We start from the raw sequence: 14,716 nt of genomic DNA, 5'->3' as shown, positions 1-14,716 counted from the left end.
AGGAAGTTAAACTGATAGCAACAGGTTCAAAGTGGTCTACATGGGCTCTGATTCCATATCAGGTGTTTTATGTAACAATCTTCATTTTCTGGGAGAAAACAAGCATAGAATCTTTACTCTAACCCTGAATACCTTGTTACTGAGAGATGTCTTAATGGACTCCAAACCTCTTTGCATCAAGTTGCAAGAGTCTGGCTTTCTCTCTGCATGTCCCTGGGGTAAATGTGCATTGTGAGCCTTAAAGACTGTGCATCTGGTGAAAGCAGTAACCACCCTGGTCTCACAACCTGGGAATGGAAATGAATATCTTTGGCTTTTGTCCTCCTCATTCTATTGAAAATAACCTATTGTTCTCTCAGGTTATTAGACTGCACATTTGTCTCCCCTTGTCATCTGCTTTCTTGATACTGGGAAGTGTATAAAAGCAACAGTTGTGACTGGAGCCCTTATCTAGGCTTTTGGGTAGGTGCAGATTACATGGATTTGATTAAGAGTCAAGATGTACCAAATTTACCTGTTAGGAAGAATGAACTCTACAGTTGTATTTATACTTTTAAAAGATTTGCTAAATATGCTCCAGCTAAGCAAACGTAGGGAGAATTAAGCTGAGATACAAAGTGAATAAAGAGTTTTCTGGCAAAAATCTTGAGTAATTAAGCCCAGCTCCTTTTATTTTCTTTAAAGCTACTTTGGAAATCTTGACAGAGAAAGTAAAATATTTTTCAAACGTTTGTTGCTGCACATTTATGATAAACACATGATTGTAACAGTGAGAGCATGGCATGTCTGGCTGTCTTTTCCAGCCTCTGCACACCCTTTCCTTCGCCTACGATACCTTTTCTTTCTTCTTACTAGTTACCATCTACTTTACCTTTAACACTCACCAAGATGTTCTATTTTTTTCAACACACATTTCAACTTAGTCCTCTGCACTACATGTTGCAGCTCACACAAGGTTGTAAAACACCCAGGAACTAATTCTTATTTCCTAATCCCTAGTATAGAGAGAGATTGGAAGTGTCCGGCAACAGAGAGGAAAACCCATCTGAGTCAGAGACAGTGATGTACAGGAAGTGGTACTTTGAATGTAACTTCTGCAACTCATCTCTTTCTAAGGTTGTTCATGTGTCCAGGATTGTGTGGAAATAGTCCCTTGTCTTCATCACATTCTCAGATGGTCCCAGAACCCCAAATAAGGTGAATTTCCTGTGAAAGCAAACTCTTAGAGCAACTTTTAGTTCCTAATTTACCACTTTCAATTATGCCATCCAAAAAGGCATCAGCATTTCCTTACTACTTAATACCACCACTGCGTGGATTGCAAATTTCCTTCATACGTCCCCAAAGAAGCTGGAAACTGTTAGTGAACTGTCAATTTTCTTCTGACTCACAAAGTATTCTACATTAAAGGAAAAATTGTACTTAGTAACAATTGTCTATATTGCATATAATAATGGGACTCAATCTGTTTTATTTCAGTAGTAAAAAGTGTCATCTTCTCACTTGATAAATCATTTCAAGTCCTACAAAGAAATTAATATTTTTAGTTTTAGAACACACTAGTACTATTTACACTTTTTAAAATTTAATTCATTTACATCCTGAACCGTATTGAGAGTTTTAAGCTCGTGGATGAAATTAGCAACGTGCTAAGGCTGTCAACACGATGCATTGCAATCCTCCCGAGTCGTAGGGTTTAAAAATTAATTGAGCTCTTGCACCTGTTTGCCGGCATTCATCTGTTGAGTTTCCATCACATTTAATAAGTCTCTGTGACGCAACTCGTGTCCTTTCGCCTGGGATCCTTTAATACAGTGTTCAATTTTCACCAGTCTGAAATTCAAGTAATATTACAAATTTCAAACTGTTAATTAAAATCTGTGAAACAGAATGACTCTGGGTAAAATTGGCTTTACTCAGTAAGGTTCTTTTTAAAACTTCTTCAAAGTCTCCTCTGATCTCCAACTCCTACGGGGTTAATTCTGATGACAACATGATCTCACTATGGGCACCTGAGGTTCGCAAATGGGAACAGTACACAGGTTGTGGGCTGTTGTAAGGATCCAAGAGCTTATTTATAAAAACTATTTTAGATAGTTCTCAGTATTTGTTCAATAAGCATTAGTATGACCTATCACTATTATTACCATCATTTAATTAGTGCTTGGTCTGGGTCAGCTGGTTTTGGAGCATCCCTCCTTCCTACTTAGTCCTATTGACTAAGACTAGCTAAAGGTTAATGTATGCATGTATATGTCTGTGTCAGTGTACGCCATGTGTGCAGGTGCGTACAGAGGCCAGAAGAGTGTGTTGGATCATTAGGAGCTGCAGTTACAGGCAATCGTTAGCCACCCGACATGGGTGCTGGGAGCTGAACTAGGTCCTCAGCAAGAGCAGCAAGAATTCTTAACCACTGAGCTAAATTTTCTGTTTTCTTTTTTGTTTAAATTTTTAAAATTTGTTCATGTTACATCCTGATTGTAGTCCCCTCCCTCATCACCTCTTGATACCACCTTCCCTTCCCTCTCTAGTCCTCATACAGGAGAGGACTCCTCCCCTGACATCTTGCCTTAGCCTATCAAGTCTCATCTGTACTACCTGCATCCTCTTCCTCTGTGGGCTGGCAAGGCCACCTCAACCAGGAGGAAGTGATCAATGTGAGGAGGCCAGAGTTCATGCCAGAAGTAGTCCCTACTCCCCATATTGTGGAATCCACAACGAAACTGTGTTGCCTATCTACTGCATCTGAGCAGAGGGTCTAGGTCCACATCATACATGGTCCTTGGTTGGCACATCAGTCTCTGTATGGTAGTGTGGTTATCTTGCATTATGTGGCTAATATATATATATATATATATATATATATATATATATGTGGCTAATATATATATGTGTGTGTGTGTGTGTGTGTGTGTGTGTGTGTGTGTGTGTGTGTGTGTATGCCATGTCTTTCTGGGTCTGTGCTACTCACTCAGGATGGTCTTTTCTAGTTCCATCCATTTGTCTGCCAATTTCAAGATGTCTTTGTTTTTAAAAGTTGAGTAGTAGATCAGTATTGCATTGTGTTAATGTACACAGTTTATACACTTTCAGTTGAGGGACATCTGGGTTGTTTCCAGATTCTGGCTATTGTGAATAAAGCTGCCATGAACACAGTTGTGCAAATGCCCTTGTTGTATGGTGGAGCATCTTTTGGGTACATGCCCAGGAGTGGTATGGCTGGTTCTTGAGGTAAAATTATTCCAAATTTTCTGAGAAAGCACCAGATTGATTTCCAAAGATTTTTTAGGTTTTCTTTTTAACTATCTTGGCCCAAATTTCATTTCCTACTAAGCTGGACTTCTTGGATAAGTTTACTTATGAAATGCTATTTGGTAATTCAGTTTCAAAAACAATACAACAGTAAGAAATATGCTATGCAATAGTGTAAAGTCTACAAATTTCAAATCACAAAATAACAATGTGTAACACAGGTCTGAGCAACAGCCATTACAACAAAGTTTGTTTGTGGGTTTGCCCATACTACTTTTTAATCTACATGATAATTAAACAACCTAATACTTTATTTACATGGCCAGTGTTATTATAAAGTACACTTACTTTTGAAAAGACAGAGAAAGCACAGAATATAGTGATGAAAAACTACTTTGACTAACTGCTTTAGGACAAAAATTATGTTTGTACTAACGTTTGATGGCAACAATTATTTCTTGATTAATGTTTTATTTATTTCTGGGAAATCTCCCTTTGCCTTAAAACACTGCTAATAATGGTGGTTTAAAAATAAATAAGGGAATAATCCATTAATGTAAATCATTTTAACTTTGAAGTTCAATCTAATAAGCACTGTATTACTAGAGTAACTTTTGTTGCTAATCAAAGTATCAATTGACATTTTAGCAGGAAATTTAATTCTGTAGAAAAATATGCTGTACATGTCTGAATGCAAGAAAAGATGATTATTTTTCCTTTTCCTAAAAGTCATGCCATCCCTGTGGGAAGAAAGGTTGAAATGAAGTGATCAGCCTATCACAGATCATATTGCTTGGCAAAGCACAGGTTAGCAGAAGGCCACAGAGGAGTTCTGTGAGGTACTTTAGTTTGCTCTCTGACTTACCCTGGACTGGAGAGAAAAGGAGCACAAGTGTTTAAGTGCACTTAGACCTTAAATCTCACAGAAGATACTCTTAGACACCATCTCATTGGCTGGGTATAGAAATTGTTTTCATCTTCAAAAATAGGTAAAGTGGATCGGAGATTAATCATTCAAGTTCACAGAGCAAACACAGGCAAGCAATAGATTTAAGGGTTTGTGTGTGAGTGTGTGTCTGTGTGTGTGTATAAATGTCTGATGTGTACACATGAATACATGTCTGTATGAAATGTGTGTGTGTGTGTGTGTGTGTGTGTGTGTGTGTGTGTGTGTGTGTGTGTGCATATTTGTGTAAGTCTGTATGAATGTGTACAGAGGCTGAAGATCATCCTCCAGTGTTGTTATTCAGGTGTCATCCACCTAGCTTATTGTTTTGTTTTGTTTTTTATTTTGTCTGGTTAATTTTGTTTCATTTTCTTTTTTGATTTTGGTTTTAAAATGTTTGGAAACAAGAGCTCTCATTATCCTGCAGCTCACCAACTAGGCTAGACTGACCTATCAGAGAATCAACAAAGTGTCTGCTTCCCTCTGTAATTACAGCACAGGATTTATAATTTCATGCCACCATCTTGGCTTTTTTTTCTTTTCTTTTTCTTTTTTAAACATGGGATCCAACTCATGTCCTCCGACTTGTGTGGCACTATGTTCAGAGTGAGCTGTCTCGACAGCCTGGTCAAGGAGGGTTTTACTCATGCATTCTGTACTCCCACATTCCTTCAAGCTTTCTGGTCTCTTTGATGTTCTCCTAAAAACTAATTCCCAGCTAACACCTAGACATTTATAATTTCCCCCTGAATTTGCATTATACTTGGGCTATAAATGTACACATCATTTCATCGATTTATTTGTCCAACATGCATACATTAAACCCTGGCTTAGCATCTAGTTTATGAGTCAGAATAAGGTTACATAAAATTCTAGTCAGGAAATAAGCATATACATTTAATCAACATGAATCACAAATACAAACGAAACTTCACTTGAATTCATTTTTTTTCTATTCAAATAGCATCATGAGTCACCTACCAACTTCTGAGTATAGATGGATCAACTGTCTAACTTGTGGATGCAAAGTTTTCTAAGTATGTTTTGAATATGGCATAATCTCTAAGACTACAAATGGATATTATATTGGTTTAAACAAAATATAATTAAACTAAGTATATCTACTTAGCAAAAATAATGTCAACTACATGATAGCTGTTACTCACTTCTATTTCAAAATAAGAAAGATGAGATCCAGAATTCTTTATGTAGGAAGCAAGCTGCAGGACTAAGTCTTGAACTAAGTATTTTCTTTCACAAGATCAGTGTTTAATTTGGGATCACCTGCTGTGGCCCAAGAGGAAAAAGGGTACTAGAATCTGGACAAGCTCCAGAAGAAAATGGGAATAGCCAGCCTCTTTAAAATACTTGTACTTAAAATTTTCAAATAGATGCAGATCTAGAATTTAGGTGTTTTTTCAAGACTAAGTAAAATTACATATATTCTGAAAAATTAGATATAGCCCCTTCTTTCCAATCAAAGGTGTTTTCCCATCAAGAGTGTGCTTATATATATATATTATTTGTCATTTTAATGATTCTTTAATGAATAAAATGTTTTCTCTGAAAATTATTTTTCTTTAGTATGTAATTGAAAAATAAGATAGAAATATAAGTATTTTAATCCTAAAAATGAGATAATCAAAACATCAAGAAACAGTGCTTTTTTTTTTTTTTTTTTAAAGCTTGGCAGCATATAGTGTTTCCATGTTGTTAGAGCATTTACATTCTTAGGACCTACAAAACTAGGAAATTATTTTTATTATTTCATGTTATTTTAGGTTGAGATCTCCTGATTTAATGTTAATTTCATGCATTATCATTGTAGGCTGCTATCTCATTTGGTTCAAACACTATGATATGACAATACTGTTGTTTTATGGTACTTACAGGTTCTAGCATCATGTTCAATATGCGATATACATATTATGTAAAAGTTTTCTATATAGCCACATTTTAAGGTATTAAAAAGAAAAAAGTTAATTTTAAAACTATATGTAACACAGATGCCATTAAGTATTGCCATTTCAACATATAATTAAGATAAAACTATTTTATATTTAAACAGCATTATAATGTGGCATGTTTTATATTTATGGCACTTATTTTATACTTTTTTTCTTTTAGAAATTAAAATATAATTATATCACTGCTTCCTTACCCTTCCTTCTCAAGCCCTTCCCTTTTACCATCTCTTCTCCTCTTAAATCCATGGCCTCTTTTTCTGTAATTGTTATTACATGTGTATATGTGTGCACACGCACGCATATATGAGTACATTCATGTTTTGAAGTACACACATATCAAGAACCCTGACTTAAGTTAGTAACTATTGACAACTGTCATTGAGCAAACGTAGCAGATAATTTTTAAAAAACAACAATAAACAGATGCATAGATTCTCTGCCATGAACTTTTCTTCATGCAGTACTACAAAGGCACATGGGCAAACACCTCAGCCATTTCAAGTACATCCAGTAAGATGAACCAGACTTGGAGGAAATGGACATGAGAGAAGCAGCAGGGAGGCTACAGTTCTGGGTACAAGTATCTGACTTTTAGTAAATGATTTATAGTCATTTTTAATTCTTAAACTTTATGACTTTACTTCTTCATTTACCTTCATATTAGAATAAAAGTTGTGCTTAAAATGTGAATTGTCTTATAAGTGATTTTGGGAAAATATTGTAATACTGTATAAAATCATAAGTATGTTAAATATATTAACCAGAAGCCTTTTGATTTCTTGTAATCCGAATTATAAATTCTTGACTTTAATTCTGGTCATAGCTGAGTCTTTTTCAGGAAGATAGTTCTTATCTTTTTATCTTCAAGTGCTTTTTCTCTATTGTACTCCAAACATTTTAAAGCCTTGAGTTTTACATTATGGCCTTTGATCTTTTTGAATTCAATTTTAAGCAAGGTAAGAGGTGGGTCTGGTCTCATTCTCCTATATATCATTTTCATGGCACTATTTTTGGAAGAGGCTATCTCTTCTATAAAGAGATTTCTATATCTGGCATAAATTAGTTGGGCCATAGGTACTGTGTATATTCCTGAATATTCTATCTTATTCCATTGATTTTCATGTCCATTTTATTATTATTACCATGCTATTCATACTAGTATGGTTCTATAGTATAATTTGAAATTAGATATTATGATAACTTTAGCATTATACTTTTTGTCCAGGATTGCTTTGGTTATTTGGGATATTTTATATTCTATGTGAATGTTAAGTTTGTTCAAGTTTAGTGAAAAATGTCACTGGAAGTTTGGCTGGTATTGAATTGAATTTGTTGATCACTTTAATATGGCTGTTCCTGAGAGCACATGAAAACACATCTACTCATCTGTATTAGGATAACAATGAAAGACTAAATAAACAACTCTATCCAACTGTGGCTTGATAAAATGAGATTATTCAAGTTACAGGAATACTCAAAGGCAGCAACAGCAGCATCATAAAACATACTCTAGCACTGGTGACAATTCATGACAACTGCAAACCTGTAGCTATCTAGCTACTGGTAGGAAGCTCCATGCGGTTTGTTTTGTTCAATAGTTGGTCCCTGCTTTTATAACTTGAAAGAAGGCCCTGGGACTTTTATAACTCCTTGATTTTTCCAAGCCTCATAACTTTCCTATGTTTCCTGAATCCTGTGAGTTTTGAAGCACCCAAGTTATGACTTTCTAGCCTTCTTCTAGGAGTGAATTTTTCAACTCATAAGAAATAGCAACATAATATGATTTAAGAAAAATAGTGATTTTCAGAATATTAGTTTTGCCAGCCTATGAATGTGAGATCCCCAAGTTCCAGGTAAGGGGCCATTCTTCAGGTGTTGGCCACTTGTTGTGTTTTAAAGAATAATTTATTTATTTGTTTATCTATCTGTCTGTCTGTCTATCTATCTATCTATCCATCCATCCATCCATCCATCCATCTATCCATCCATCTATCTATCTATCTATCCATCCATCCATCTATCCATCCATCCATCCATCCATCCATCCATCCATCTATCCATCCATCCATCCATCTATCCATCTATCTATCCATCCGTCTATCTATCTATCTATCTATCTATCTATCTATCTATCTATCTATCTATCTATCTCTTTGAGACTCTATGAGTCTGTGCCTACCATGTGGAGGCTGAGAACTAAACCTGGGTCTTCTGCAAGAATAGTAAGTACCCTCAACTCATTAAGGGAGCTATCTTTGCAGCCCCTGACCTCTCATGTCAGAAAAGGTCTGAATCCTGCCTAGTGGCTAGGCTGGCTAACCAGGGCTCCACGTGACTCCAATTTCCCAGTGCTGGGATAACACACACATGCTAATATGTTCACCATTTTAGGTGAGTTCTGGGATCAAACATGTCCTAATGCTGTATAGCAAGCACTTTACCAGATAATCTATCTCTCCAAGCCTATTTTATTTCATTTTTGCAGTTATTGTCACTGTGTGGTTTTTTTTTTTCATTTCCTTCTCAGGTGATTTATTATTAGTATATAGGGAAGCTTTTGAATTATATGTTGATGTTATATAATGTTACATTGTTAATCAGTTCAAAGAGTTCTTTGGTAGAATCTTCAAGGATTTTATATATAGGTGCATGTCGTCTTTAAGAAGAACCATTTACTTCTTTCTCTATTTATACAGCTTTAATTTCTTTCTTTTGCATTATTACTCTAGTTAAGATTTCAAAGACAACATTGAATGAGTAGAAAGAGAAGACACCCTGTCTTTTTCCTCATCAGTGAAAATATGTGCAGCTTTTCTCCACTGAGTAGAATGGTGGCCATAGATCTGGCATATGCACTCTCATGTTGAGAAATATTTTATTATTATTTTCCCCAGGGCATTTATTAATAGGGGGTGCTAGTTTTCACCAAAGGCCTTTTCTGTATCTATTGATTTGTGCTTGTTGAGCAATCTTTGCATCCCTGAAATAAAGCCATTTTGTCACAGTAAGAATTGACTTTCTGAAAAAGACTCAGCTATGCTCAGAAATAATGTCAAGAATTAATAAATTAGATTACATGAAATTAAAAGGTTTCTGCACAGCCACAGAAATAATCTTGTGAAGAAGAAACAGTCTCCTCTGTATATCTTTTCTTTCATAATCAATATTTCATCATTTTATGAAATATTTCATTCAGTTATCTAATGACACTAGTAAATGCTATGAACCCAGAGCTCTTCTGATTGAAGGACGGTGGCTTGTCAAGACTGCAAAGAAGAATGTGCTGTTGAATTTGGTTTGCAAGTTCTTCATTGGAAACCTAGTCACCTACCCAGGATGGGTGAAGTCCAGGATATGAGAACCTCCGACCACCACTTTACGAAATCAGCAGAATCCCCAACCACATTGGTAACATTTGTCTTCATCCCCACAGAAAAGCGTTGTCCTCACTCTTCATCATGGAAAAATCTTTTTGCAACAGGCAAAGACCATTATAGAAAACCACAACTAATCAAAAAATAGAGTTTCGGAGCCCAGGACTAATGGATACATCTCCAGTACAACACCTACATTTAAAGCTCAGAGATCACTGTCAAAGAGGGAGCTGAGAGATTTTAAGAGCCAGAGAAAAAGTGTTTTTGCTGTGAGATTGTGTCTCCCAGTAGTAACAGAAGCTACAGCCATAGAGTATAGTCTCATCAACATGACTGTCTAAAGATATTCTGAACAAAGACAACAAAATACAAAATGTACATGTTAATGTGGAGGGAGAAAGGCCAGAAAGCTGGAACCACATACAAAATATGACAGGCAACTCAGGAATGATAGGTGTGGGAAAAATAGTCTTCCTGAGGGAAGAGCACACCAATTGTATATGCAATACTAAATCACCATCCCTGAAAACATACATGCAAATAACACTGTACATATTGAGTAAGTTTCAGTTATGTATTTGGAAATACATATATGCCTGTAACAACAAATAATTTAAAAATAGGCCATGAGTTTGAAAGAGATCAAAAGGAATATAAAAAGGAGGGATTGGAGGAAGAGAATTACATAATTATATTACAATCTCAATAAATAAAACAAATAAAAAATTAAAATGAAAAACATAGCATCCATGACCACCAGGGAGAATGTCTTATAATCATCATGATCATCTTGTCCTTCACTTCCTCCTCCTCCTCCTCCTCCTTCCTCTTGTTCTTCTTCCTCCTCCTTTTCCACCACTACTTCTTGTTGTTGTTCTCCTCCTCCTCCTCCTTTTTCCTCAACCAGCTTTGATATCTGGGTAATGTTGGTTTCATAAGATGAGCTCTGTGTCATTTCTTCACTTTCCATTTTATGGAGAGTTTGGGGGGAGAGTTGGTTAATTCTACCAATGTTTCATAGAATTCAGGAGAGAATGCACATGGGCACGAGCTGTTTTAGTTAGAACACTCAAATATTATCACTTGCTATGGATCTATTAAGCTTTCTAGTCTATCTGTTCAATTGTGGTAAATCATAGTTTTCTGAAATTTTCAGAAATATCATGTCTTTCTCTATTTCAAAATTTCATATTGTCACCAATAAAGTTATATTTATATTGAGTGATACTGAAGACATAAAGACAGACTTAGAAAATACAATGGTTTAATGCCACTTAAATTGTTTTTCTTGCCCATATGTGAACATTCTCACTTTTCCTTCATTGTTGATATAGCGCTAATGCATTTTTAACGTCATAGCACTCTGGTTCCTGTTCGCAACTTTTCTGTCTAATAGAAGGCTGGTGTTCTCAGATTAAAATGCAAAAACAAAACAGCTAAGTCAATTTCTTAAAGGTATAGCTCCAATCATGTCGAATCCATGGCCTCTCACATTTTAATTAATATTAACCCTTAATTAGGCTGAAGTCTTGAGCAAACTACTGCTCCTCTTTAGAGTTGTTTTCAAAAGTTCCTAGATAAAGATTTGTAACAGAACAACCTCCAGGGTGCTCGTTGGCTGCAAGCCCTCCTATCCGTACCAGACAAAACTGTGTTTTCTTATGAATTAATAATGTGACTTTTCACAGAAAACGGCATACCATGCTACTTAAAGACAGCAAGGACAAGTAGAGTTGCTGGTGAGTAAAGAATGAGAAGGACAAAGTGTGTAAAGAGAAGGTCAATTACTGTATGTTTATAAAATCCACATGATTTCTGCTCCAATTTCAATAAAAAGATATTAAGTTGAAAGGACCTGAAAAATGCAGCTTAAAAAATTAATGACTTAGTCAATGTATTATACTTTATTATGTGAAATAGAATGCAATATTATTTAATTATATTTAATTATGCCATAAAACAATTGTTACAAGAAAGCTTAATGATTTAAGTGAATTTATAATTAAGTTTTATTTCTTAAACTTCATGTAGTATTATGGTAACCTTAGCCAGTATGGGGTGCTTTCAAAATGCTTCACAAATATGGCTTTTATTTATTTATTGCTTCTATAATTTAATAAAAAAACAATGAAAATAATCAATATATTTTTGGTCTATAAAAATGATATAGTGTTTATGTTGGTCCAACAAGATGAATAATTTACCACTGTAATTCTGTTAAATAACTGCAGGAGTTGCATTTTTACTTTGAGAAACTTTCTTCAAAACATAGCTGTGAAACAGCTTTGGCTTCAAATGGAAAGAGTGCAATAAAGTGCCTCCTAGCTAGAATCCAGTTCAAGAGGTTTGTGGTGGTGAACAGTGGAAAAGATGAAATGTTTCAATAAGTCCCTTAGGCTGACTTGGTTAGCATCCACAAAGCAGAGCAACCTATACATCACATAGCCTTTGTTAGCTGATTGTCTAGAAGAGATGTATGACTCACTGAGCTTTAGTTTAGCAGCTGGCAATGCAATTCGCCTTTTGCCGGAAATATTAAAATGTAGAAATATGAAACTATGAGAGGTAATGTCAAATGTCACACCGGATGCTTATCAACCATTGTGATGAACTGAGGCATCTTACATCCTCCCATTCCATGTTTTACCTTGGTCAGCACACATAATAAGTTGTTATGCATAATATTTCTATTATATTAGTCAGCCACCTATGGTAAATAATTTTTAAAAATTGTGTGGTATTAGCGTTGTTGGAGCGAGAAAGCTTGAAAAACAAAGAAACAGAGAAACAAAGGAAAAAAAAACATAAGAAAGCCAACATTTGAGAAGGATATCGAAGGACTCTGTTCTGAATGATTTGACATATAAATGAATACTTCTGGGAGCCAGGCAGGGAAGAACACACATACACGTGCCTGCGTGCACGTATGCACACACACACACATGATATATATGTAACATGTACTAATTTAATATTTTACTCTTAGACATTAAAGAGGATTAATGAGGGTACCTGCAACAATGCTGGCAAGCTGCTGCGTTCTAGAGATAGGATATATGCTGCGCGCCTGAATGATTGCAGAAGCAATTTTCCTGGCATGCTTCTCCTCTCCATATGCTCTTAGGATGGAAGCAAGTGCGTGTTGATCTAAGGCATTCACAACATCAGCGGCAGTGGGCATGTCAGGGTACCTGTGCATAAGAAGAGCCAATTAATTTATGGACACTGTTCTGATTGACAGAAATCAGGCATTCATAACACATTGCCTAGATGAAACTCTAAAACAGACTGAAATATCACACACATGAAAGACAGTTTCCACTGTGTTCATTATAGCCAGAGGAACTGGAATATGTGCTGAAGTCAGGGTAATGGGAAGTTAAAGATACCTTGCTATCCTTTAACTTTCATTCATAGAAAAGTTAATATTGATCCTGTAGGTTTACCTTAAGATAAAACAATAAAAAATGTTCAACAGAGTTAACTTGCTCAAAATTTGAGTTACTCATTACATTACTATTGTTTTCTTCTGTAGAATGGGCAATATAATGCTGACAGGTGGCAGCTGACCAGGACTAACTGCAGGGGAGGAAATTAATCTATGTCTGCAAAGAACCTATGAGTGAGACCAAAACCATCTAACTTCGAAAGTCTACACAAGAATATCCTGGGCAGTTTCCCCCAACAATAACTAAAAAGACCTAGTATTAACCATTCATGTTTTGGATATTTGATATTAGCTCAGTCACCAATGGCAAAGGTCATTATGGATTAAATGATCAAAATAAAGAATATTGATTGAATAAGCCTACTTATTACTTTCAATTGGGGGACAAAAAGAAAGACCAAGTTCTGACCACATGGACTAAATTTACTAGCAGAAAATGGCATTTATTGTCAGATCGTTCTAGTTTATTTTCATTTAGAGAAGTGGGTCAAAGCATTATAATTGATGAGCTAGCCATGACTCCAGTTATTAGGAACATCTGCTAGTAGTACACCTACTACTCCCACATAAATATATTGGATTATTAGTTTCATACTGTGAGTAGTTATGAGTTCCAAAGATACGAGAGCAGTAAGACCTAAGGTTTAAGCCAGAGTGAGGTTGGAAAAACATCAAAAACTTTCTTTGAAAATTATTACCTTGTTAACATGCTTCTACATTCAGGAGAAATTTCTTTTGTCCTTAGTGTGTGTCTGTTTGTCTTTGAAAGCCCACCTCCCCATGTTTGTTTTAGGGAGTAGGAAAAAAATCCTATTCTATATATGATGATGTTCCTTTTCTTTTAGCTTGTTTTATTTATTTCTGTATATTTTAAAAGGAAGTAGAATTATACCACCCCACTTTTCCTCCCTCCACCCTCTCCCATTCTCTTTAAGTGACATCCTCTTTTTCTCTTGACATTCCGGCACCAATGACTGTCTTAATAGGTAGCCCTAACTTTCATCTCAGTGGGTTGCCTTTTTGGCTTACAAATTAAAGACCCTTTCTTTAAGGGCTCATTGATCTTTATAAGACTTGTAGCCTTGTTATATTAGAAAAGGTCGTAAATGTATTAGACTCTCAATTTTAACTTCGGAAATGAATATAACAATACTTATCTCCATTAGAATGGAGAGAAGGCCCACATAAAATAGTAAATATAGACAATATAATGACTGGGCAAGAGATGTTCTTGTCTTTTGGACCCTACTCATTCATGTATTTTCCAGTCGTCATTTTGATTAGAAAAGACAAAATCCCTGCAAGATCTTACCCACCTATGAATTCAGTTGCCCAAACCACTGACTGTTGGGATAATCCTTGTGAATCATGGCAATTTAGATTCTTAGCTCTATTAAGACAATTCTAAGGTAGTATGAAAGGATTTACTTTTTCATGATAACTTCCTACTTTTAAATAAGAAAATTAAAATAGCAATTTGATCAAGTGGCATTCAATGGACACCAGGTATAATTTTATTTTACTTTCACATTAATACAACATAGTTGTGTGTAAGTTTCCATAATGATAGAAGACAAAAAGAATAACACTCTAGCAGGCCAGAAATCTTCTTTGGACTGGTATTGATATGATGAAGAAGAAGAACTTCTCCTCTAAGAGAGCACCAAATTTCCCCGTCAGTCCAAAGATTTCACTGACTTACTGTGACTAATCTCACAAGATAAAGTCT

At 35.5% G+C, this 14,716-nt stretch overlaps 1 protein-coding gene across 1 annotated transcript in view; it reads right to left on the bottom strand.

Moving 5' to 3' along the window:
- METTL15 (methyltransferase 15, mitochondrial 12S rRNA N4-cytidine) overlaps positions 1 to 14,716 on the bottom strand; it is a gene marked incomplete at its 5' end in the record, with an annotated part of 168,032 nt that overhangs the window by 15,434 nt on the left and 137,882 nt on the right. The window contains one exon of the mRNA XM_084775190.1: positions 12,552 to 12,730. Coding sequence (XP_084631316.1) covers positions 12,552 to 12,730 — 179 coding nt within the window. The remainder of the gene's footprint in view (positions 1 to 12,551; positions 12,731 to 14,716) is intronic.

This window comes from Acomys minous (assembly GCF_964271855.1).
Source record: "Acomys minous genome assembly, chromosome: 3".
NCBI lineage: Eukaryota > Metazoa > Chordata > Mammalia > Rodentia > Muridae > Acomys > Acomys minous.
This window is presented reverse-complemented; position numbering and strand designations above follow the sequence as displayed.